The 27,189-nt window shown below is 49.0% G+C and overlaps 1 protein-coding gene across 1 annotated transcript in view; it reads right to left on the bottom strand.

The window, feature by feature from the left end:
* The window catches only part of TBCD (tubulin folding cofactor D), a 149,673-nt gene extending 122,894 nt beyond the window's left edge, over positions 1-26,779 (bottom strand). The window contains exons 1-7 of the mRNA XM_053569262.1: positions 26,455-26,779; positions 24,062-24,112; positions 16,782-16,879; positions 14,767-14,868; positions 12,878-13,024; positions 9,560-9,615; positions 6,952-7,084 (exon numbers count right to left, since the gene is read on the bottom strand). Of these exons, the coding sequence (XP_053425237.1) occupies positions 6,952-7,084; positions 9,560-9,615; positions 12,878-13,024; positions 14,767-14,868; positions 16,782-16,879; positions 24,062-24,112; positions 26,455-26,638 (771 nt within the window). The 5' untranslated portion in view covers positions 26,639-26,779. The remainder of the gene's footprint in view (positions 1-6,951; positions 7,085-9,559; positions 9,616-12,877; positions 13,025-14,766; positions 14,869-16,781; positions 16,880-24,061; positions 24,113-26,454) is intronic.
* Between the last annotated feature and the right edge of the window lie 410 nt (positions 26,780-27,189).

The following is a 27,189-nucleotide window of genomic DNA, read 5'->3' as shown; positions in this document are numbered from 1 at the left end:
CACCCCTCTCAAATATGCCTGTTACTACCACATTTCAATTCCTAATAATTTTTAGATTAAAAACCATTTCTCAACCAACTGATAAATACCAAAAAACAGTGTCTGCACACCCGCCCTGCGCCCAACACACCAACGCATGAAAGATGCACACAGCACCCACTAGAGACCCCAGCAGCAACGCACAATCCCAGAGGAGCCTCGTGAGAGGCAAGGAGCAACCCAGGCAGTGCAGGGTTATCCCAGGAACAGGACAGTACATCAGCCTGAGAAGCTAGAGTGTAGAGTCAGGGCTGGAGGCCAGAGGGCCTGAGCTTCTCTGCCGAGCAGGCGGCCCTGAGCCCAGTGAGAGGAGGGGGCTCCATCAGCCTAGAGGTACATGGGATGCTGGCCATGGGAAATTCAGGCACATGGGATGCTGGCCCCATGTGCAACTCACAGAAAAGGAGACACACAGAGGCAAGGAAGGAAGAACCAGGCAGTGCTGACACCCACCTCTACACGACAGTACCACGGACACGCTGAGGGGCAATGGGCAATGAGAACCAGGCAGTGCTGACACCCACCTCTACGCGACAGTACCACTGACACACAGGGGCCTCAATGGGTGGAAACAATGGGTGCTGTCAACGAGAGCCTCCTGCCCATCCATGGACTCTCACAGCCTAGGATGGAGAAGGCCTGCAGACACCAGCTATCTGAGCAAAGACACCAGGATGTGCTTCGCGGCACTTCTCCAGCCTCAGCCAGAGCCCTGGCACTTGCGCACTGACCTGTGCCGCAGGATAGCAGTGCCCCAGGAGCAGTCTGCTCTTCACAAAGGGGACTTGCACCCTCACTAGGACTGAGCCACCTGGAGACGCTGGCTCAGGCTGCAGGTACTAGTGAGAAAGACCAGTTTAGAATCAAGTGCTAACTGCCCAAAAGTTCTTCAAAAAAGCAGCAGGAAAAACAATTCCAAGGAAAGTCAATTCCCAGATCGTTCACTCTTCAACTGTAAGAGCACACAGCGTATGCCAGACATCCCTGCCACTGACACAGATTCTCTTCCTGACAACTCCGCCAGGACATGCCTCCAGCCAGCACAATCCACCAGGACTCATGATTTCCGTGCCCACCAGAGGGCCAGTCACTCATGCAGACACTTAGAGGAGGGAAAAGTAAAAGATAGACAGTGGTGATTTGGGACTTACGGGTTCTGAAGTGCTACAAGTGCACCAAACAGGCCCACAGAACTAGGGCTCTAAAACCAAGGTCAAAAATCAGGAAATAAAGGACAGGGTGAATCAGATAAGACAGCAGCAGTTATGGCCACAGCCCGAGAGATGCCTGTCAGAGGGAGGGTCAGAGAGGTGTGGGAGCAGGTGCAGGTGGGATGTTCTGTGGCCTGTAGCTCAGCACCAGCCAGGTGTGCAGTGCAGGCCCACCATCTGGCTGTTTCCTCATCTAGGAAGAGGCCTGGGACCGGCAAGTCCCTTCTCCCCAGCCCAAGACCCCCTGCAGCTGCCTGCAGCAGCAGCAGCAAAAGTGGGAGACACACCACAGACTCCCCAAGTCACCTGTACTGCCACCCCACACAGAATGCTGAGTGACAGGGAACTAAGGCATTGTCAAGCTCTTCATTAAAGCATGAGGAAATCAACCCGGCATAATTTTAGGTACTTTATTTCACCTGAATCCTATAGGAGCACTAACTCTGAAAAGTGTACATGTCCAGAAGGTTCTTAACATACTTTCTGCACCCCAAACCTTGCCCCATAGCGAGCACTTCAACTGAAAAGGACAATCTGGATAATCTGTCCTCTGGCCACACTGAACCCCAAACAGAACAGTGCAGTGCTATTCTCCAAAGGATCCTTAAAGAAAATAAATCAAAGCCTGGATGAGAAATGTTTTGAAAAATCAACTGTCTTCTTTTCATCTTCAAAGAGCTCAACATGCTCTAATTAGGTTCACGCCACCCTCTGAGGTAAGAGGTTTGCTGCCTCTCGTGCAGGTGGGGTACGTGGAGCCAAGCGCTTCACCCTGGCCTCAGGTCACCAGGAGAGCTGGGTCAGCAAAGGCCCGGGGCATAGTCAACGATGACAACAGCTCAGGCCAAGGCTCCAGGTGCCTCCTATCTTCCCACGCAGCACCCAGCCCACAGGTGGTACCTAGGCATTTGCTTTTAAACTATATGGAAAAAACAAGAGCAGCTCCAACATCTCTCCCTATGAGTGTCCAGCAACAGCTTGGGGTGGGGGGGCTGCAGGCAGTATCTGGCTCAAGCATTATTTGGCTTTCCTGGTTATTAACGCTTGTTTGTGAGTTTTATCCTTTAAAAAGACTTTGGCTTTTATTAGTAACAAAAAAATAAAACAGAAAGAACCGGCATTGTGAAAGGGAAACATGATGTTGGCAGCCAGTGAACAGAAGAGTAGCCTTAGCAGTCAAAGTTCCTGGTGCCTCCCACCAGCTTCCCAGCCATGGAACACAGAGAAACCCACGTACACGTTTGTCAGAGTCCTCAAATTTGAGTGGTAAAAACCAAGATGACAGAGATACAATACAGTCAAATGTCAGGCATTTTCAATTTTTAATGTGGTATTTTCCTTTCCTGAATTTCTTCATTTACATTAATCTCGATGTTTAAAGTGGGGCTAAACCTAAGGGTGTCCTCCAACACTAAAGGGTTTCCAGTGAAATCAAGTTGCCAGGCTACTGTTTCCCTCCCACAGAAGGGAAAAATCATCACTGCAAGAGAACTGTGCTTCAAGGAAAATAAAAATCAAGTCCCGGTTTCGATGGTACTTGCTAAGAGTTCACCTGTTTCGCCCAGCCCACACTGATGAACAGGTGAATGGAAACGAAGCCAACTGCATCAAAGGAGACAGACAAGGCCCTGAAGCACAACACACCTGCAAGCCTCAGCATGTGCAGCGGGACGCCCAGCCCTCTGCCCGCAGGTCCGCCAGACCCACAGCGAAACCCTCCCGCCCGCTCAGCACCCAGTACAGCTTCCTCCTGCAGGGGCACCACGAGCAGCAAGACTGACCCTTCAGTAAGGAAAAACAACATGCATGACCCCAGCAGACTTGAGATTCTCCAGAAGAAACATGGGGCTCCCACAGGCTCTAGAGGGGCTGAGCTGGCACTGGGAGCTGCCGGGGGCCATTGCTTCACAGTTTCATTCACACACTTCCCAGGGATTTCAGAGGCTGCGTCAGACAATTGCTCACTCTCGCTGAAGGCAAACCTCTAAACAGTTCCAAGGTGCTGCTGCCAACCTGCGCCAGCGCAGGCAGGCTGCGTCTTCTTTACCCTTTGCCAACACATGCCCCGCTGGGTGGCAGAGGCTCAGCTTCAAGCCTTTGAGAAAACTTTTCTACACCTCAGGAGGAGGGGAAAAAGAGAATTTCTTTCCCCTAAATGTGGAACTTGGAGCTGTCAAAAATCAAAAGCACTTCCCCAATTCTGGCAGGTTTAATTCCACTAAGAAATTCAATCCACTCTGTAGCTGTGAAAGAGGGGCAGGAGTCTGCTCACCCTCTGGGTATTCTGAATGCAATCCGTGTACCATGTTGACGTCTCCCCCTTAGGAAGAGGATAGGAAACTTGGGAATAATCTAGAAAAAAGCTACAAGATTACCAAAAAATTAAAAAAGAACCGGTAGGCAAAATTGTAAAACTAGACAAAAATGAGCCACAACTTCCCAAGCCAGGAAGGGCTTCTGAGCCCCGAGGGACTGGACTAGGGGAAAGGCAAAGACACTGACAGAGGGCAAGACGCTGCCAGGAAGCAGCACAACGCCCCAGGGGCAGCCTATACATGGCAGTGCCACAGCCCCCTCCATGGACACCTCTCCCTCCACTGCCACACAGGCCTTGCCTGCCTTCAGGTCCCTGGGCAGTCACAACTAGCTCCAGCCCCATGGTCAAGGCACCCTGCTGACCCTACCAGGCCAACCTATCACACGTGAATGCAGGCTTGGGGCAGGGAGGCACTCCCAGGCCAGGCTGGCAAGGAGCTGTAAGCCTGTCAAAAACACAGATTTCTGACAGGACAATGGTGATCAAGGCCCCCACCTGACCAAGGTGGCATGTGCTCACCCCCCACATAGCACCTGCACACTCCCAGGCTACCCTGGACCACGGGACAAAGCTCCGGCCGCATTTTGCAGACCTTCTTTTGTCCTCCTGCCCTAAGATTTTTCAGTGAGACTCATGGCAAAAACTACATCAAATTACACCCAAACCTTCATAATTTTTTTTTTTTTGAGACAAAATCTTACTTTATTGTTCCCCAGCAGAGTCTGTGGAATCACAGATGACAGCAACCTCAAACTCTTGGGCTCAAGGGCTCCTCTTGCCTCAGAATCTCCAGTAGCTGGGACTAAAGGCACCTGCCACAACATCCGGCTACTTTTAGAGATGGAGTTTCACTCTTGCCCAGGCTGGTCTTGAACCTGTGAGCTCAGGCAATCCACCCACCTCTGCCTCCGAGAGTGCTGGGATTATAGGCGTGAGCCACCACACCCGTCCCAAACCCTCATAATTAACCATCTCAACCCACCCCCTCCACCACCAGCATGAGTGCACAGCGTCCCTGAGGGTCACAGACCAATGGCACAGAGGGGACACATCGATCCTCTCCCCCATCTCCATGTGGCCAGTCAGACAGCGCTGAATCCATTAAAGCAATTAAACTGGAAATCACAATAAAATCCTCTTGGTAACCCCCACATGGCTGAAAGGTGGGGCACCAAGGGCCTGTGCTTGTAGCCCCACATGTCTCCACAGCAGGTGCTCTGAATCCCATGGGGGCATCAGGCTTTCATTTGGAAAAAAAAAAAAATTTTTTTTTTTTTTTTTTTTTTTTGAGACAGAGCCTTAAGCTGTCAGCCTTGGTAGAGTGCCGTGGCATCACAGCTCACAGCAACCTCCAACTGCTGGGCTTAAGTGATTCTCTTGCCTCAACCTCCCAAGTAGCTGGAACTACAGGCGCCCACCACAACACCCAGCTATTGTTGTTTGGCAGGCCCAGGCTGGATTCGAACCCGCCAGCTCTGGTGTATGTGGCTGGCGCCTTCACTTGAGCTACAGGCACCAAGCCATGGGAAAAAACTTTTAAGAAAGAATTCAGAAACACAGAAAAAGATTCAAAATATTGTGAAATTTTTTAAAAAGTATGTTATATCCCCAAGAGAAGTGAAATCATAAATTCAATGAAAATCTTGCATGTGGGGTGGCACCTGTGGCTCAAGGAGGACACCAGTCCCACATGCCGGAGGTGGCAGGTTCAAACCCAGCCCCAGCCAAAAAAACACACAAAAAAGAAAATCTTGCATGTGAACATTCACAGCAATACCCCTCACAATAGCCAAAAGTTCCCATACACTGGAATATTTTTTATTTTTGAGACAGAGCCTCAAGCTGTTGCACTTGGTAGAGTGCTGTATTGTCACAGCTTACAGCAACCTCCAACTCCTGGGCTTAAGTGATTCTCTTGCCTCACCTACCCCAATTAGCTGGGACTACAGGTGCCTGCCACAAGGCCCAGGTATTTTTTGGTTATAGTTGTCATTATTGTTTGGCAGGCCTGGGCTGGATTCGAACTCACCAGCTCTGGTGTATGTGGCCAGTGCCTTAGCCACTTGAGCTACAGGCACCAAATATTCCATACACTGGAATATTATTTGGCCATAAAAAGGAATGGAGCTGACACAGGCTACACCACGAGCCCTGAAACATCACACTCAGCAGAAGCAACCAGACATGCAAGGCCACGAGGTGTGAGACTCCACCCATGTGATGTGCCCACGACGTGAACCCAGAGACAGACGTAGGTCAGCCACCACTGGGGGCTGAGGAGTGAACATTCAGTGGGTATTAAGTTTCTTTCTGGGGTGATGACAGTGTCCAGAATTAGATAATGATGATGGTCGCACAACCTGTGAATATACTAGGAACTACTGAATTATTCACTTTAAAAGGATGAATTACTTGTGGCCTATGAATTCTATCTTGAGGTTTGAAAACTGCAGTGTAACAGATCACATTTATATAGAGGCTGGAAGGAGAGGCCTGAAGAAAACAGAAGTCACCTAGGCAGAGCCCAGGATTCAAGAAATGCTTTTATTTTCCCAGATTTCTTTCTTCCACTTTGAAATATCCTCATCATTTGAACAACCATCTTCCTAAAGACAGCAGCAACAAGTGTGGGAAGCAGCAGATGCTGAGAACATCTGGTACAACCAGCAGGAACGTATGAGGGGTCCAACACAGCATTCACACCAGGCTTGCCAGCCGGAAGCCTCTGCACCATTGGCCCCATTCTGCACCCAGCTCAGCAGCTTCCCTCTCCTCAGACCACTCAGGCCCCATGTCAATCAGCCCCATGCAAATGCACTACAAAGAACCCTGCTCCTTAGAGGGCCACAGAGATAAGAACAAGGACTGCTCTGAGCTCCCCTCACCACAATTACAGAAAGAGGCAGGTACTGCCCACTGCCGGCCCCACCTGTGGGAGCAGGCCCAGGAAGCTTCCAGGCCTTGGCCCCGGGACACCCCACTCCCCCCCCACACAACTTAAACTAGAATTCTCCTGTTCAGCCCTAGAAAGGGCTTCAAGGGGCTCCAGGCCTGTTCCACATCAACATCAGAGATAGTTAACCCAACTGGCCCAGCAAAAGTTTCAAATCACTTGCTTCGCTCCATTAGTGCTGGCTCCAACGCCTATGCTTTATAACAAAATTAAGGAGATGAGAACCATAGACACCTGCCCTGACAGGCCGCAGCTATGTGGGCACGCTGCCCCCTGGTGGCGACTCTATACTTACTCACCGGACCTGGAGCGGACCTGTACTAGGTTCCAGTCACTTCCAAACAGCACCAACCATGCTCCATGGTCCCGAGTAAAGCACTGTCCCCCTGCAGTCCCCAGACTCCACAGCCATGCCAGAGGACAATGCTTACCAGGGCCTGCAGCGTCCCGTCCATGGCGATGACACCCTCCAGGGTCTGGAAGGAGGAGCGGGCCAAGGTACACAGGCTCCAGTCCAGGAAACCAGCCATCTTCTGTTGCTTGACGTCGGGGCGCGTGATGAATCTGCCAGAAGGAAAGGCACAATGGGCACACCCCACAGAGACCTCCTACACCAGAAGCCAGCTCACATCTCCCAGGGCCCCTGCAGAGCTCACACCCCTCACCATGGCCCTCCAAACGGATGTCTGCTCTGCACCGAGTCCTGCTCTCCTCATCAGATCCTCCCCAAAGAAATGAAGTTGCTGCCCAGAGCATGACCTTGCTTGGGTCACACAGGCCTCACCACTCAGTCCCCTTCCTAGACCCAGCTCCACATCCCTTAGCCTCAGGACCACATACACCCAACCCCACGTCTTTGCACCACACAGGCCTGTTTCTGCAGCCTATCCCCTCATGCAGAGCTCCAGCTGTATCCCACAGTCCTTCTGTTGGACATAGCTTCACATTCCTCTGGTAGCCTGGCCTCAACTGACCACCGAAGCCCCCAAAACGAAAGCCTGCACCCTCTTTCTTCTTCCACCAGGAGCCCTGCCAGCCGGGCACAGTGGCTCATGCCTGTAAATCCTAGCACCCTGGAAGGCCCAGGCAGGTGGACTGCTTGAGCTCACGAATTCAAGAACAGCCTGAGCAAAAGTGAAACTCCATCTATACTAAAATAGAAAAACTGAGGCAAGAGGATCACTTGAGCCCAGGAGTTGGAGGTTGCTGCGAGCTATGATGCCACAGCACTCTACCCAGCGCAATAGCTTGAGACTCTATCTAAAAAAAAAAAAAAAAAAAAAAGAATACTGGCCCTGCCACTGAGTCCAGGGCAGGTCCTGCCCTCCCACCTCCCACAACTGACACTCAGGGGAGAAATATCAGGGTGAAGATAGGGCACAGCAGTTCCTCAGAGCAGACACAGGGATAGCTCCAAGGACGTATGTGAGGGAAGCTGAAAACCCCAGTGGGAAAGGTGTGCCGTGCAAGGTGGCATCAAGAGCCATAGCCCAGGGGCTAAAAGGAGCTCAAGGAATTCGAGGAAGGCAAAGAAGCTGGGATGGTTAGGAGCAGAGACCTGGGAGGCAAGAAGGGGTTGGCCAGGCTGTTGTGCAGGCCTGACTCGGGTGGGGGGAGAAGACCGTGCTGTGCACACTCAATATACTGACTAAAGAAATATAGCTGGTAAACATGGGGAAAAGGGACCCTCGACTCAGTCAACCCTTCTGGTAACTGCATTTAAACCCCTAAAACATTCATCCCACCTGGAGGGATTTATCAGTTCTGTGCAGACAGCTCATGACAATTTTAGTAACAAACTGGGAGGGCAAAAGTCTGTCCAACAGGGGCAGGGAGACAGGTAAAGCTGCACACTCCCATCAGGAAGCCACGCAGTGGAGGACATGAAGCTCCTCCACTCACAGGCAGTGGCACAAATAGGTGAGCGCATTGACTCAGCCACAGACGGGCAGAACACAGCTGTCACACCCCACCAGTGAAGGAAAGTGGCTTTATTTTGTACTTCATATTTTATTTTCTAAAATACACATGATCTGGGCGGCGCCTGAGGCTCAAAGGAGTAGGGCACCAGCCCCATATACCAGAGGTGGTGGGTTCAAACCCGGCCCCAGCCAAAAACTGCAATAAATAAATAAATGAATAAAATAAAATACACATGATCACTTTTTTTTTTTTGGCCAGGTTTGAACCCGCCACCTCCGGCATATGGGTCCAGCACCCTACTCCTTGAGCCATAGGCACCGCCCTCATGATCACTTTTATAATTAGAAAAAGATCTGCAATCCTTTTAAGTCCTTGATGACAGCACTTCTCCCCAGCTCCTCACTTGTGCCAGGGACTCACGGACTCCTTCCTCACACCTTCCAAAAGGCAGCTCCCCTTGGAGCCAGCCACACACTTAGCGCCTGCTTTCCAAATGCCTGGGCCTGTGACCCAGCCCTGCATAGTCAAGGCCACATACCCAAGTGTGAAGGGACCGGACAAAACCATCAAAAGGTCTGACAACCGACTTTCACCAATGTAGAGGGGAAAATGCCAACTTTTCTAATGAATTTAACTAGATACAGGTTTTTAATTAAATGTCATAAAATACTAATTTAGAGAAACTGCTTTCTTCTACTCTTGCCTCTCACAGAACAGGCTGGTTCAGCCTTCAGGTGCGTGTGCGGCATCTTTCAGACACCCAGGCCTGCCATTTTGGCCATTTACCAGGCCCAGAGAAAACCATCATCCTGACCATAGTGCAGCCACTGTTCAGCTAACACAGGGTATCAGGGATTTGCATCCCCAGCCACACTACCCATTCACCACTCATGAGCCAAACACACTAGGCTGCTGCCACCCCATGGGGCCAGGCCCCAGGCAGCCCCACCTGCACCCCAGGCTCAGCCATCCTGTACCCATCAGTGTGTGCACTCCCTCACAGAAGACAGGATCTGAGAAGTGCAAAGATTCCCCCAGGTGCTTCATCTGTGGGTACGACACTCATACAATACCCCAGATGATCCCTCAGCAGCCTGCACAGCCACAGGAACTTACCTGGACACGAGGACAGCAGCCGCATCGCGGGCCTTGTCACTGACCACCAAGTAGGACTACAAGAAAGTTCAAAGGACAGGCACTGTCACACCACAGGAGGCAGAGCTCAGGGACCCCCACACAGCCAGCCCCACACTCACTAGCTCTCAAGGGCCCAGGCACAGGAAGCTACAGGCAGAGACCAAATTCCAAACTTACAAAAACCATCAACCCTGAACCAACAGCCATAGCTACCAACTGCCACACTGATCCAGAGCTTGTGGTCAGAGCCCCTTGACACACATGTCCACAGAAACAGGGCAGGAAAACAGAACACACGTGATACCCAATTGCAACAGCAATCAGAACATTCACGAGACCCGACACACCCCCACCACTCCCAGCCATGGGGGTCCCTCAGCATTTTAGTATCCAGACTAGTCAGAAAGCCCCATCCAAATGCAAGAGGACCTAATTTATCACAAATGCCTAGACATTTTTAGGGGGCCCTGCCTTAAGAGACTTCCAATTCTCAACTAATTTTGTTTTTCCAAATGACACACTTAGATATTTTTTCTGGGGCAATCATATATAGAACACCAGGACTTTAGAAACGGCACTTCCTCTGACCTGGCAGTCTCTCTCGGTAGAGGAGTAAAGGAAGAACATACGATGACCAACACGGAGGACTCTTCATGGCCACATGAACATGGACACAAGAGAACTAGAAACAAAACGTCCACCTATGGAGGCATTTTTTAAATTAGAGTACAATGGAGTACCTTGTCCCTTCACCTTTACAATGGAGCTTTTCTTCTCTCAGAGTTTATGAGGGGACACTTACTAACAGGACTCTCAGAACAATCTGCCATGGGCCTTTTTCTAGAGGGGCAGTAATGGACAATAGAGGCTCCAGAGTCTCCTGCCTGGGCTCAAGTCTGGACCCACCATTTTTTTTTTTCTTTTGAGACAAGAGTCTCACTTTGTCACCCTCAGTAGTGAGCTGTGGCATCACAGCTCACAGGAACCTCCAGCTCTTGGGCTTAGGTGATGCTCTTGCCTCAGCCTCCTGAGTAGCTGGAACTACAGGCACCCTCCACAACGCCCAGCTATTTTTTTTGTTGCAGTTTGGCCAGAGCCGTGTTTGAACTCGCCACCCTGGGTATATGGGGCTGGTGCCCTACTCACTGAGCCACAGGCACCGCCCTGGACCCACCATTTATGAGCAAAGCACATTACTTTTTTCTATGCCTTTGCCACCTCAGTTAAATGGGGGTAAAAACTGCTAACTACCCCATAAAACAGAATTAAATATCTACTAATCACAGATTCATATGGTTAATCACATTAATCAATGATCTACAAATCAATTTACAGATGAAATCTATAAATGATCGATTAAAGAATAACCTATTGAGGGCGGCGCCTGTGGCTTAAAGGAGTGGGGCGCCGGCCCCATATTCCAGAGGTGGCGGGTTCAAGCCCAGCCCCTGCCAAAAACTGCAAAAAAAAAAAAAAAAAAGAATAACCTATGAAAAGTGTTCAGAACAGGGCCTAGTACACAGCAGGCTCTCGAGGAATGCTGATCACTCCTGTAGGTGCAACAGGCAGACCGCGAGATGGCTATGTCTCTCCTCCTGGTGTCTGCACCCCATGTCAAGCCTCCCCTCATGTGGGTGTGCAGTGATTCACTTCTATCAGCAGAAGCTGGCAAGGGGTTCTTGTGTCACTTCCATCACCAGCCATAGGTCACGGTGACTTCTGTTTCACTAGCAGAACCCTCTCCCTTGTTGACTTTGACAGAATAAACTGACAGGTTGGAGGGGCCCATGTGCCAAAGAACTAAGACAATAGAACAGGCCCTCAGGCCAGCAGCCAGACAACCTGGGCAGACCCTGCCTAAGTCCAGACTTGAAGCAGAGCACCAGGCCAGCCAGAGTCCTGACCATAGAAACCAGGTGAGAGGGCGGCGCCTGTGGCTCAGTCGGTGGGGCGCCGGCCCCATGTGCCGAGGGTGGTGGGTTCAAGCCCGGCCCCGGCCGAACTGCAACAAAAAAATAGCCGGGCGTTGTGGCGGGCGCCTGTAGTCCCAGCTGCTCGGGAGGCTGAGGCAAGAGAATCGCTTAAGCCCAGGAGCTGGAGGTTGCTGTGAGCTGTGTGAGGCCACGGCACTCTACTGAGGGCCATAAAGTGAGACTCTGTCTCTACAAAAAAAAAAAAAAAAAAAAGAAACCAGGTGAGGATGCAAGTGTGTCGTGTTAAACACTCAAGTTTAGGGCAATTTTATGTAGCAATAAGTAACTAATACAATAAGTTATGGTATATGCATAATATTTGCAGCAGGAAAAGTTTGAAGAAAATATAAAACTGTTATCTTTTGGCACTAGAATTTGACATATTTTAGTGTAATATTTTTGCGATCTGTATTTCTGAATTTTTCTTCAATAATCATTATATGTTTTACTATGAACTAAATGTAAAATAAGTACTTTTCTCTTCCTATTGACCCTGAAACCTCTCTCCACCATTATGCTCAATAGAATATTTGTATCATCAGGGCGGCACCTGTGGGTCAGTTGTTAAGGCGCCAGCCCCATATACCGAGGGTGGCGGGTTCAAACCCGGCCCCTGCTGAACTGCAACCAAAAAATAGCCGGGCGTTGTGGTGGGCACCTGTAGTCCCAGCTACTCGGGAAGCTGAGGCAAGAGAATCGCTTAAGCCCAGGATTTGGAGGTTGCTGTGAGCTGTGTGAGGCCACGGCACTCTACCGAGGGCCATAAAGTGAGACTCTTGTCTCTACAAAAAAAAAAAAAAAAGAAAAGATGGTCTTTTCAATAAATGGTTTTCTTTTTTTGTAGAGACAGAGTCTCACTTTATGGCCCTGGGTAGAGTCCCATGGCATCACACAGTTCACAGCAACCTCCAACTCCTGGGCTTAAGCAATTCTCTTGCCTCAGCCTCTCGAGTAGCTGGGACTACAGGCGCCCGCCACAACGCCCAGCTATTTTTTGGTTGCAGTTCAGCAGGGGCCGGGTTTGAACCCGCCACCCTCGGCATATGGGGCCGGCGCCCTACGGACTGAGCCACAGGCGCCGCCCCAATAAATGGTTTTTAAAAAAAAAAAAAAAAGAATATTTGTATCATCAACAAAGAAATGAAATTTGTTAAAGTAATTCAACCTGATCCCTAACTATTAGGATTTCAAAATAAGTTATGAAGTGGAATTTTATCCCACTGCAAAACAGCAGTTGAAGAAACAGAGCTACTGAAAGCTTCCCTAACTGACTGCTGAGCATGAGGAAGCCAGATGAGCCTCACTGCCTGCGAGTCATATTTACCTGTGCAATGTGGAGAATACGGTCCATGATGGACGTCCGCGTTTGCCCAGGTTGGGTGAGGAGGTTCCCGTCAAGACGTGAAAAATCAAAAGGGATCAGGCAGGTCACAGACAGCCACAGTAAGAGCATGTAGCGGGTCTCCCAAGTCTAAGAAGTCAAGACACAGTAATAAAGATTCCTGCACAGGTCACCCCACGCCCTTCTTATAGTCGGCCACCCTCCCCGCCCACCCAATGCCCTGAAGGACCTTCAAAGGCCATCAGCTCAGAGTCAGGGATGCAGGCCACCTGTCAGCTCCTCCCATACCCCCAGGGTCATTGTCCCACTGTCCTCACTTAGCTGATTCAGCAGACAAAAGAAACATCAAAGTGAACAAACAAAAATCACAATGCATAGTATCATGGCTTCTCCTCACTGGCACATTTCAACATGCAAATCTGCCTTTCAGGAAGTGAAAACAGATTAAAAAAAAAAAAAAAAAACAATTGGGCGGCACCTGTGGCTCAAGGAGTAGGGCGCCGATCCCATATGCCGGAGATGGCAGGTTCAAACCCAGCCCTGGCCAAAAACCACAAAAAAAAAAAAAAAAAAAATCGGGTGGCACCTGTAGCTCAGTGGGTAGGGCGCCGGCCACATACACAGAGGCTGGTGAGTTCGAAGCCAGGCCAGGCCTACTAAAACAACAACTACAACAAAAAAAATAGCCGGTGTTGTGACAGGCACCTGTGGTCCCTGCTACTTGGGAGGCTGAGGCGAGAGAATCGCTTAAGCCCAAGAGTTTGAGGTTGCTGTGAGCTGTGACCTCACAGCACTCTACCCTGGGTGACAACTTGAGACTCTGTCTCAAAAAAAAAAAAAAAAAAAAAAAATATATATATATATATATATACACACACACACACATACAGAAAACAAAAGACTTAAAAAAAAAATGCTCAACTTATGGTAAAAAAAAGAGAAGTGCCTTTATTTTCAGTAACCAATAACACAACACTGCAGTTTGGAAATGCAATCCTGCCAGTGGGGGCACCAGAGGTACCCAAAAAGGTCACCAGGACCGGAAGCAGGGAGATGCCCCCACCAGTCCACAGCGCTGACCAGACATGTCCATATCCAGAGGACTCCGCGACGCTGGTAACAAACCTTGCCTCTGAACATGCACCGTGCAGACAAGAGCTTGATTGCAGGCCACTGCCATCCTGGGAAAGGCTACAGGCAAAGTGGGCCCTTGGCCAGCACTCAGGAATGGGTTTAGTCCAGATTCCCACTGAGCCCTAACTAAGGAGGTGCCCACGGCCTCAGATGGTTTGTACTGGCCCAGGTTCACGCTGGGCACCTGCTCTCCCTCTGGAATCTGGAATTCTGTCCCATGCTAGGCAGAGGTGTCCACAGGACCAGACCCCAGTAAAAGCCTGGAAACTGGATCCCACATGCGCTTACCTTGAGGATGCAGCACACATAGGATCCCCCAGAGGAGACGGGGAGCTTAAGCCTGCTGCCCCGGACTCCGTCCCATATACTTTTTCCTTTTAATTTTGCTTTGCATTCTTTTGCTATAACAAATCATAGCCAAGAAGAGAAACATAGGTCGAGTCCTATGAGTCTTCCTAGAGAACCATCAAACCTGGTCTTGGGAACCCCCAACAGCTATATCTCCAGTAAAAACATACATGGACAGTGACAAACTCATCATCAAATCTGTACCTAGGCACAGTTCTTCATAAAGGGCTTATTTTAAAGGAAATAACTGGAAGCACCATGTATAAAGAAGAAAGCAAAAATAAAAGAAGTGACACAACATGAGGTAAAACGGAGGGCCCAGGAGGATGCCAGGTGCCAGCACAGGTGCACAGCAGAGAGCAGGTGTGCAGAGAGGGAGCAGCACTCACCTCGTGGTCCTTAGGGTTCTGACCTGTGAACAGATCTAAAACAGGCTCCACATCAGCCACTTCATGAGGGAGTAAACGAAGAACTATTTTATATCCTCGAACCTACCAAATTAAGAGACACTGAATTACTCCCAAATTAGAAAATGCAGAGAGTAGCAGAATTATCTTTTTCCTCTCATTAAAAATCACCACCTTTGGCCAACCGTGGTGGCTCATGCCTATACTCCTACCACTTTGAGATGCCAAGAAGAGAGAATCACTTGAAACCTGGAGTTTGAAATCTCATCTCTACAGAAAAGAAATTAGAAATTAGCCAGGCATGTTGGTGGCACCTGTAGTCCCAGCTGCTCAGGAGGCTAAGGAGGGATCGCCTGAGCCCAGAGTTTGAAGCTGCAGTGAGCTGGGATTACACCACTGTACTCTAGCCTGGACAACAGAGGGAGACCCTGTCTCTTCAAAACAAAACAGCCTGGTCTTAGTGCAGTGGTGTTTACAACTAATTGATACAGATCCCTTTGTTCCTTCTCCACTCCCACTGCTTCACTTGACCAGCCTTTAAAAAAAAAAAATCCCACCTATGCCACCCAATGATCAAATTATGTTATACTACAGTGATACAAATTAGAACACTAAAGCAACAAGAAAGCTATCCTTGTTTCTTTAATCATTCATTCATTAAATATGTTCTATCCTAATCTAACAAATCCTATACATGGCTCAAAAATGCAGACACATCACAAACTAAAATTACTTGATTCCACTTTGATTGTCCTCTGACATTTATGAAGAATGAGCACTAGAGAACCCCAAAGATTCCCAAATATACTAATATTTACCTAAAATGCAGTTATCACCCCTCAGGAGGAATGCTACACTCGAACAACCAAGCTGCAGAGGAGCATGGATGCTAGGCAGCTGCCCCCACACATCAAAAGTGCCACAATTCTTAACCCCTAAAAACCACCAGCCCCACCTCGAGCCACTCCCATGGTCAAAATTGCAAACAAGGGCTGGGTGCAGGGGCTCACACCTGGAAGCCAAGTCAGGAGGACCACTTGAGGCCAGGAGTTTAAGTCAGCCTGAGCAAGAACAAGACTCCATCTCTACTAAAAACAGAAGAAAAAATTAGCTGGGCCTTGTGGCAGGTGACTGTAATCCCAGCTACTTCAGAGGCTGAGGCCAGAGGATTGCTTGAGGTCAAGAGTTTGAGGCTGCCGTGGACTAGGCTGACACTACGGCACTCCAGCTCAGGTTACAGAGTGAGACTGTCTCAAAAAAAAAAAAAAAAATTGGCTCAGCGCCTGTGGCTCAAGCGGCTAAGGCGCCAGCCACATATACCTGAGCTGGCGGGTTCGAATCCATCCAGGCCTGCCAAACAACAATGACGGCTGCAACCAAATAAAAAAACAAACAAATAGCCAGGCATTGTGGCAGGCGCCTATAATCCCTGCTACTTGGGAGGCAGAGGCAGGAGAATCACTTGAGCCCAGGAGTTGGACGTTGCTATGAGCTGTGATGCCACAGCACTCTACCCAGGGTGACAGCTTGAGGCTCTGTCTCAAAAAAAAAAAAAAAAAAAAATTGCAACCATAAGTCTGTGGGCCAGCACACAGATATCACCCACAAACTTATGAGAAAAGCTCCACCATTCACCTACTTACTCAAAATCTGTAGTATAACGAGACTCCCCCAAAAACTCATCTGCACACTGAAGCTTGAGAAGCACTTCTATCTCCATCAAGTGTTTTTGCTTTTTCTTTACCAGAACCCTTTCTGAGCTAGTCTTCTCTCCTACCCTGCTGCCTTTCCTAACTAGGTACAAGACACTCAGCACCTCTGACACTGCATCAGCCAGAAGACCCCAGGGATCAATAAGGTCTGATTCTCAACATGTGGTGAAAGAGAAAGAGACCCACAAGCTGGGCCTAAGAGCCACCCTACCTGAGAGAGAACACTGGGGAGCTTAGGGACCAAACCTATCAGAGAGGTGCCTGCCAAAGCTATGTTAGCTTTACCTTGGTGATGATGTAAAGAAATTTAAAAGCCAGATGTACGAGGGAAGCTGGAGATGTCTTATCTTGCACTATGTCCAACAACAAGTTCATCATCCATTCTAGGGAAAACACATATCAAACATTTTCTGTAAGATTAAGCATCAAAATGGAACTGAATCAAACTATCAAAATAAAAGTTTACTTAGAAATGTAAGAATGGCTCAACATTACTAAACTTATGAAAGCAATAGAAAAAACATATGTTCATCTTAACAGTTTCCGAAAGGGCATTAAGCGTTCATACAACAATCATCCACTTTTAAAATGCAGGTAGAAATATTCTTGTCTTATTAAAAAAGTATTTTATCGGGCGGCGCCTGTGGCTCAGTCCGTAGGGCGCCGGCCCCATATGCCGAGGGTGGCGGATTCAAACCCAGCCCCGGCTGAACTGCAACCAAAAAATAGCCGGGCGTTGTGGCGGGCGCCTGTAGTCCCAGCTACTCGGGAGGCTGAGGCAAGAGAATTGCTTAAGCCCAGGAGTTGGAGGTTGCTGTGAGCTGTGTGAGGCCACGGCACTCTACCGAGGGCCGTAAAGTGAGACTCTGTCTCTACAAAAAAAAAAAAAAAAAGTATTTTATCTCAAAGCACTATCTAACACTATATTTTACATAAGATACTTGCTATAACTACTGATGTAGCAACGATATGGTGCTAACCAACATAAAAGAAGGGATTTGCCCTTCCAGTTATAAAGGAATAATTAATACAGAATTTTCCCACCATCAATAATTATTAAACTGAACAAAATATATGAAACAACTGTTTTCAGACAGTGACCCTGAAAGTGAAACTGAAATGCTATCTGCTGGGAGGCAGTTTCTGGACTGGAGCAGGGAGAGGGGGACTCCGGCAGACCAGCAGTCCTCGAAACTGACACGACAGAGACTAGACTTCAGGGAGACTGACACAGCTGGATGTGCAGGGAGAAGCATCAAAGAGAAGGGAGCTAAGTAGAGAACATGCTCCAGAGTGCGGAGAGAGGTGCCCGAGTCTCTGACTGAGTGGCCACAAAGGGAGGAGTGGTTCACAGGAACCACCAGGAAGCATTGAGGCAAACAGTTCCCACAGCTCACATCAACTATCACTCAAATTCTATCAGCCAGAGTACAGTCATTGTAAGCACTCAGGACAACCAGCATATATTCCAGAAAGGTCATCTCCTAGCAGAAAGGTTAAATTAACGGAAAAACCTAAACCTGCCCTAACAATGCTTAAAAAGGACTGAAAGGAATAGCCAGGCTCAGTGGTGACACCTGTAGTCCCAGCTACTCAGGTGGCTGAGGCAGGATTCCTCCAGCCCAGAAGTTCAGGCCTGGGCGGCGCCTGTGGCTCAAGGGGTGAGGCACCGGCCCCATATACTGGAGGTGGTGGGTTCAAACCCTGCCCCAGCCAAAAACTGCAAAAAACTAAAACAGAAGTTCAGGGCTACAGTGTGCCATTGATCACATCTGTGAACAGCCACCATATTCCAGCCTGGGCAACAGAGCCAGACCACCCTGTCTCTAAAAAAACAAATTTTTTAAAGGACTTAAAGCATATACATGTCTTACAAGGAGCTTAAACTGCCTCGCAAACTTTAACACTCTTTAAAGAAAAAAAAAAACAAAAAAACAAAAACACTCAACACCATAACATCTCCAACATCTACTCAAAAATTACCAGACATGTAACCTTCTAAAATTACTGTGACCCGGGCGATGCCTGTGGCTCAAAGGAGTAGGGTGCCGGCCCCATATGCCAGAGGTGGCAGGTTCAAACCCAGCCCTGGCCAAAAACTGCTAAAAAAGAAAAATTACTGTGACCCTTAACAGAAAGTCAACAGAAATGCCCCAGAAATAATACGGATGATATAATTAGTAGATACAAACTTTTTTTTTTGACACAGAGTCTATGTCACCGTTGGTAGAGTGCAGTGGCGTCACAGCTCACAACAACCTCAAACTCTTGGACTCAAGCGATTCTCTTGCCTCAGCCTCCCCAGTAGCTGGGACTACAAGTGCCCACCATAACGCCTGGCTACTTTTTGTTGTTGTTGCAGTTGTCACTGTTGTTTAGCAGGCCTAGGCCGGGTTCAAACCCACCAATCCCAGCATATGTGACTGACACCCTAACCACTGAACTACGGGCATAGAGGCAAAAACTTTAAAATTAATATGATAAGTAAAATTAAAGTAAAAATGACATCAATGATGAAAATGTGTCAAACGGTCTATAAAACCAGTGTATGATGTCCCATGATCGCATTAATGTACACAGCTATGATTTAATAAAAGAAAATGACATCAAGGATGTCAAAGAATATAGGAATGATATTAAGGGAGGAAATGGAAGATATTAAAAGAAAAACAGAACTTCAAGGGCTAGAAAAAAAAACAAGATCTGAAATGAAAAAAAAATGAGATTAAAAGTAGATTACATGCGGGCAGCACCTGTGGCTCAAGGAGTAGGGCGCTGGTCCCATATGCCAGAGGTGGCGGGTTCAAACCCAGCCCCGGCCAAAAACCACAAAAAAAAAAAAAAAAAAGCAAAAGTAGATTACATGCAAGAGGGACTTTATCTAACAATTGCAATCAGTGTAACCTGGCTTATTGTACCCTCAATGAATCCCCAACAATAAAGAAAAAAAAAAAGTAGATTACACAATGGCTCAGAGCCCGTAGCTCAATGGTTAGGGTGCCAGCCACATACACTGGGGCTGGTGGGTTCGAGCCCGGCCAGGGGCCTGCCAAACAACAATGATAACTACTACAACAACAACAAAAATAGCCAGGCTACTGTGGCGGGCACATGTAGCCCCAGCTACTTGTGAGGCTGAGGCAAGAGAATAGCTTGAGCCCAAGAGTTTGAGGTTGTTGTGCTGTGAGCTGTGACACCACAGCACAAGGGTGACATAGACTCTGTCTCTAAAAAAAAAAAAAAAAAAAAAAAGTAGGGCGGCACCTGTGGTTCAAAGGAGTAGGGAACTGGCCCCATGTACCAGAGGTGGCAGGTTCAAACCCAGCCCCAGCCAAAAACTGCAAAAAAAAAAAAAGAAAGAAAGAAAAAAGAGTAGATTATACACTGAAGAAGAAATCCATGAACTTGGAGACATAGCAATAAAAACTTTTATAACAAAGAGAAAAGAGAGCAACTGAAAGAAACTAAACAGAGTGTCAGACCCAGTAGCCTAATGCTCATAATCCCAACACTTTGTTGAGAAGCTGAAGTAGGAGGATTGGTTGAGGCCAGAAGTTTGAAATCAGCCTCAACAACCAGCAAGATTCCATTTCTACCAAAAAATAAAAAATAAAAAATAAAACAGCTGAGTGTGGTGGCACACACCTGTAGTCCCAACTATTCAGGAGGCTAATGTGGGAGGATCACTTGAGCTCAGGAGTTCTAGGCTGCATTGAGCTGTGTGAACTGACCACTGCACTCCAGCCTAGGCAACAGAGCAAGACCCTGTCTCAAAAGAATTTTTTAAATTACCAAAATTTACTGAGACATCACAGATTTGAGTACTAGAAAAATGATACCATGTTTTTAGACAGGAAAATTAAATCTTGCAAAGATATCTCCCCTTTATGAATTTGTGGATTTGAGAGAATTCCGAAGGGATTTGTTGAGTGGGAAATAATTCTTAAATTCACCTGCATTAATAAAAAGGCTAGAAAATAGTCAAGAAAATAAGAGGGTCAGATGCTAGGTAAATACATTATAAAGCAACAATATAAAACAGACATGGTAGAAACAGATTCATGGGACAGGAAAAAAATCCAAAGACCAAGGCTAATATATTTAGGTATTTAATACCGATTTAAAATGGCATTGCAAGCAGGAAGAGAAGCGGCTGAATCATTCAATAAAGGAAGTTTACATGACTAAACAGGAAAAATATACTTTCTAAAGGCTGGAGACCAACAGGCTAAATATTTTTAAAACTTCAGTAGATAAAATCACTCCACATAAAAGGCAAAAGGCATGAAATATATGCATCACAGGACAAAGGACCAGTATTCATGACTGCTATTTCCTATTTTCCAGAAAACAATGAACCTTAACAATCAACTGAAGCACTCTAAACAGCTCACAGCAAGTGTATGGAAATACCGTTTCCCCGAAAATAAGACATCATCCGAAAATAAGACCTACTTACAGGAAAGTTAAGACGTCCCCTGAAAATAAGACCTAGTGCATCTTTGGGAGCACACTTAAATAAGACACTGTCTTATTTTCTGGGAAACAGGGTAGTTCTGGCAAGAAGGGTCTAAATCAGCAGTGTATCAAAGGGCTGTATCAAAGGGCTGAAGCATTAGGAAGGTTGAGAACCTCTAGTCTAACTACAGGGCCAAGGCTGTTACTTAAGGAGATGAAACCACCCCTTCTACCTCTTGAGCAGTAACCACACCCACTTCCTGGGGACCAGATCTCACGTGTGGAACCACCATGAGCCCAAGACCTATTCTGAGACAAGGCCTGGGAGCCTCCTGCCCCGCCTCCCCTCCAGCACGGCCAGCCCTTCTGCCAGATGTCAGAGTCCTTTTCCCTGCAACTGGCTGTCTCCCAAGGGCCTCTATCCTTACTCCCCATCACCAAGCCTGTAAGTTTTCCTAGAAGGGAAGACAAAGTTGATCTCAATGAAGCAGTAAAATCTAGAATCCAGAATTTAAAAATCAGGCCTGGCCAAGGTGGCTCACACCTATAATCCTTGCACTGGTGGGTAGATCACTTTAGCTCAAGAGTTTGAGATCAGCCTCAGCAAGAGTTGAGACTCTGACTCTAAAAATGGGAAGAAAAAAAAAAAAAAAAACTGAGGCAAGAAGATGGCTTGAGCCCAAGAGTTTCAGGTTGCTCTGAGTTATAATGCCGTGGCATTCCACCAAGAGTGACAAAGTAAGACTCTGTCTCAAAAAATAAATAACTTTTTTTTTTTTTTTTTTGAGACAGGGTCCCACTGTTGCCCAAGCTGCAGTGCAGTGATGTGATCACAGCTCACTACAGCCTCTAACTCCTGGACTCAAGCAATCCTCCTGCTTCAGCCTCCTATGTAGCTGAGACCACTGATGCCACCACCATGTGCAGCTGAAACCACTTGTTTCACACAGCCCTTGAGAACTTGACTTTCTCACTGCCTTCAGGAAGACACAGACATGAAGCATAAGAGTCCACAACAGACACTGGATTTAAACTTTGGCTGGGGGCTGGACAAGGTGGCTCATGCCTGTGATCCTAGCACTCTGGAGGCCACAGAGGGAAGATAGCTTGTGCTCACGAGTCAGAGACCAGCCTAAGCAAGAGAGAGACCTGTCTCTAGTAAAAATAGTGAAACTAGCTAGGTGTACTAACATGTACCTGTAGTCCCAGCTACTCAAGAGGTTGAGGCAGGAGGATCACTTGAGCCCAGGAGTTTATTTGAAGTTGCTGTGAGCTAGATGATGATGTTGGATTCTACCCTGTGCAACATGTCTCTCAATCAATCCATCAATCAATACGTACTAGCTATGTGACCTGGGACAAGTTTTTTAACCTCCCAGAGCTGTGCTCCAGTTTCCTGATGTGGAAATAGCCGATCTTCCATGAGCACTGTGAGGTTACGGTGACAAAGTTAGTTAAGTTTTTTTAAAAAATCATTCAGAACGAAGCAAAAATAGTATACATAAATGTGTAATTCACAAAGAAACACTGTACAAATTTAACAATAAATGTAAACAATATTTCACCCTCAGCAAGAAACATCAAAATGCAAAAAAAAAAAAAAAAACAAAAAAAAGGGTGGCACCTGTGGCTCAGTCGGTAAGGTGCCGGCCCCAGCCAAACTGCAACAAAAAAATAGCCAGGTGTCGTGGTGGGCGCCTGTAGTCCCAGCTACTCGGGAGGCTGAGGTAAGAGAATCGCTTAAGCCCAGGAGTTGGAGGTTGCTGTGAGCTGTGTGATGCCATGGCACTCTACCGAGGGCCATAAAGTGAAACTCTGTCTCTACAAAAAAAAAAAAAGAAAGAAAAAAAAATCATGCCTTTCCTCTTTAACAGACACTTTTATGTTTATGTTGGTAAACATTCCAAAAATTGAAATCCAATCTTGGCAAAGATATAAAAATAGAGAAAGAAGGGTCAGGCTGCAATTCCTGACCTATGGACGGATTACTTGGAGGCCAGGAGTTTGAGACAAGGCCAGGTAACACAGCAAGACCTCTCTACAAAAATTGTTTTAACAATTAAAAAAAGCGGGCGGCGCCTGTGGCTCAAGGAGTAGGGCGCCAGAACCACATGCCGGAGGTGGCAGGTTCAAACTCAGCCCCGGCCAAAAAAAAAACGCAATTAAAAAAAGCTCACCTTCCACAAAATCTGTTACTTGAAAAACAAGACAGCGGGCAGTGCCTGTGGCTTAAAGGAGTAGGGCGCTGGCCCCATATGCCGGAGGTGGCGGGTTCAAACCCAGCCCTGGCCAAAAACTGCAAAAAATTGAAATAAAATAAAAAATAGAAAAACAAGACAGCATGCACAGTACTGGTCCACTTATGAGGTACACATGTGCAACAGTGACCTAACTCAGCAGCTCACACACAGGTCTCAACACCCAGGGCAGACAGGAAACTCAGGTGCACAGTGGCTCAATGACTGAGCAGTAGAGTCACAGTGTGAACCCAGATGGTCAGGCACCAAGGTTCATGGACCACCCTCCCACCTAAGCTGCCTCTCAACTTAGTTAATACTGTCGCATTCCTCCTTCCTGAGTTACTTTAGTAGGTACAAAGAAAAAAATTTTAGTCAGTACGAAATAGGTCAAAAATAAAACAATGAGAAAGCAAATACTCAATGCCTTTACACTGAAGTAAGAAAACCTCAGTATGTCTATCTGTAAAATGGGGACAACCTGACACACTCTTCAGCTGCCGTAGGGGGTGGTGAATGGTGACCTGTGTAAAGCACTCGGCCCCGGATGACTATTACCAGAAAGACAGCACATGCCCCGATATAAACAGGCTAACACTAAATAAGGAGCAAGTTGAGTCCTTCAAATAACAGAACAGAAGAAAGCAGCTCACACACATCTGCTCACAGCCCACAGTGACCTCTCAACTCAAGCCAGCATCACAGATCCACTCAAACCAACCCACCAAGCCCTGCAAGCAAATAAGACTTAGGCACTTCCTGGCACCTCATCCTGACACACTCTGCTGGCAGCACGCATGCTAACACCATACACCAGGGGTTCAGGTCATCTGTCGTTGAACCACCACAATCGTCAGCTGCTCTTCTTACCAAGGTGTGGGTCCAACAGGTGTGGCTGCTCCTGGTACTTGTCCATTATCACTGAGGAGAAAAATATGAAAATTAACTCTCAGGGAGCCTCAGAAAGCCTGTCTTCCCTTGCAAACTTCCACGGGTCAGCTCCCAAGAGCATACCTCCTCTCACCAATAGATAGATGTACACCTAAAGGTGGGCACCCCACCTCCCTCCAGCCTCCCAAGGCTCTGGCCGTGATCTCTCTGCTTGCTCTGTACACCTTCTACAGACTCTCTTCCCGTGCCTCCAGTGTGCCCTTCCTCCCTAGCAGGGCTTCTTCCTCACCTCACTCATTCTCCACGTCACCTCCACCAGTTATGATTTCGATAATTTATCACAAACGCCTAGACATTTTTAGGGGACCCTGCCTTAAGAGACTTCCAATTCTCAACTAATTTTGTTTTTCCAAATGACACACTTAGGTATTTTTTCTGGGGCAATCATATATAGAACACCAGGACTTTAGAAACGGCACTCCCTCTGACCTGGCAGTCTCTCTCGGTAGAGGAGTAAAGGAAGAACATACGATGACCAACACGGAGATGGCCACATGAACATGCACACAACAGAACTAGAAACAAAACGTCCACCTATGGAGGCATTTTTTAAATTAAAGTACAATGGAGTACCTTGTCCCTTTACCTTTACAATGGAGCTTTTCTTCTCTCAAGAGTTTATGAGGGGACACTTACTAACAGGACTCTCAGAACAATCTGACATGGGCCTTTTTCTAGAGGGGCAGTAATGGACAATAGAGGCTCCAGAGTCTCCTACCTGGGCTCAAGTCTGGACCCACCATTTTTTTTTTTCTTTTGAGACAGAGTCTCACTTTGTCGCCCTCAGTAGTGAGCCGTGGCATCACACTGCTCACAGCAACCTCCAACTCCTGGGCTTAGGCAATTCTCTTGCCTCAGCCTCCGAGTAGCTGGGACTACAGGCGCCCACCACAACGCCTGGCTATTTTTTTGTTGCAGTTTGGCTGGGGTCGGGTTCGAACTCGCCACCCTTGGGTATATGGGGCTGGTGCCCTGCTAACTGAGCTACAGGCGCCACTGGGCATTTTTTTCTTTAAAGGCCTCTCCCACCGTGTAGAGAGCCCCCTTGACCAGTGGTGGTGTCCCATCCACATCAGGCCACTCCTGATGGGGCACCCAAGCAGACAATAGGCAAGCCATAGAGTACCACATACTGAAGGGCAGCCAACCCGTTTATCCTCCCCTCCAGGGGTGCATAAAGTTCCATACCACTCTGTGATGGATACTGCCAATGTCAACTGTAGTGCCAGAGGTCGAGACAGAGGAGGTTCACACTGGATTCAGACAGGACGGAGGAAACCCAAGGAGCCCAAGGTAGCCATGACATGCCCTTTACTCAGTTCCTGGAGGCCAGTGAGCAGGGATGGGGACATCCACTTTCACTCAGCTCATGGGGCCAGGCCAATTGGCAGTAAGACATTTTCCCCGCAGGACGAAAGCCTGGGGGCCTTATACAGCAGCCAGAACAGCAGCTCAGAATCAAGCATTGATGACCTACAGCACTCAAAATAATCAGGCACCTTGTGGCCTTCGGGCAAGAAAGCCTTTTTAAAGCATTGGCCATTTCCTCCTCATGCAATGCACGTGCCATGCGGTTTTTCACTGCACCTGCCCCAAACAGTAATGAAGCTCCCTCACTATTTCACCTCCTAAAAACCCGACCCAGTAGGTCCTCCCGATACATCCCCCTCTCTCTCGACTCAGCAATGGGCTCAGCGCCCAGGGCTCCCGAGAGAGCCCCTGCGGCTCTTACTTTCACCCCAGCTCGCAGCCCAAGAAATCCCTCAAGTCCAGGCAGGGCCAGGGCGCAAATCTAGGGGCATCTCATGTGGAAGCCCACCTCTTGTCTTAAATCAGATGCCTTCAGGACGGAAAACAACCTACGAAACTTCTTCAGCTCGAACGGCCCACACCGACAAGGGAACCGAACTCTGAGCACTGTTGCCCATAGAACTGCGAGATCCCAAGGACTCGCTGGAAATGACCCACCAGACAAGCGCACAGCTGGGTTCAAAGCAGCCCGTCCCGCCTCGTGGGGGGAGACGCGGGCTGGGCCGGGCTCCGCGGGGCAGACTGTCCGCCCGGGGTCTGTCCCCACGCTCCCGCGGGCCCTCCGGGCCACACAGCTGCCGCCAGGAGCGCAAACCGGGAGGAACCGAGGCAGGGCGGAGCAGCGCGGCGCTAACGGGCCGCAGCACCGCCGGGACCCGCCCCTAGGGCCAGGGCCGCTCCCACCCTCCGCGCGCCGCCCGGCCGGGGAAGCCCAGCTCGGCACCGGCGCTCCGGCCGCCTCTCTCGGAGGCTGCTCGCCTCGGCCGCAGACCGCCACGCACCGCGGAACCGCTCCTCCGCCACCTCTCGCGCCGCGCGGTCGCCGTGCACCGCCCGCAGGCGGCCGAGCAGCGCGCCGGTCTCGGCGCTCTCGCCGAAGGCCTCCAGGGCGGCGCCGCGGGTTAACGCGTCGTCCTCCGCCTCGTCGTCCGGGCCACCCGCCGCCGGCACTTCGCTCAGGCCCATAGCTGCTATTCGCGCTTCAAAGGCTAGAGTGCCGGGGACGCAGCGTGCGCGCTGGGGAAGGGAGGCGTCCCCCTGAGGCGGCAACCAGCTCTAGTCCCGCCCCGCGACCTCCGACCCCGTTCGCCGGCCCGCTACGGAGCGCTCCAGCCACCAAAATAACATGCGCGGAGGTGAAGCCGTACCCTGGACAGCGCAGGCGCCAAGTGGGGTCAGAAGACCCGGGACCGGCGCAGGGAGCACGCGGCGAACCGGCAGAGGTGGAGCGGTAGCCGCTGGACCCGAGACGAAAAAAACAGCGGGGGCTGGGGTGCGAGGTCCGAGCAAGTAGGCTGAGGACCTGGCGGGGTGGGAACGAGAGCGTGGGCAGGGTCTCCGCTTGGGGCGGGGCCGAGCATGTGGGCGGGGTCCGAGCACCTGCTGGGCCGGGTCTCCGCTCGGGGCGGGGCCGAGCATGTGGGCGGGGTCCGAGCACCTGCTGGGCCTGGTCTCCGCTCGGGGCGGGGCCGAGCATGTGGGCGGCGGGGCCGAGCACCTGCTGGGCCGGGTCTCCA

This window comes from Nycticebus coucang, chromosome 18 (assembly GCF_027406575.1).
Source record: "Nycticebus coucang isolate mNycCou1 chromosome 18, mNycCou1.pri, whole genome shotgun sequence".
In the NCBI taxonomy this organism is placed as follows: Eukaryota; Metazoa; Chordata; class Mammalia; order Primates; family Lorisidae; genus Nycticebus; species Nycticebus coucang.
This window is presented reverse-complemented; position numbering and strand designations above follow the sequence as displayed.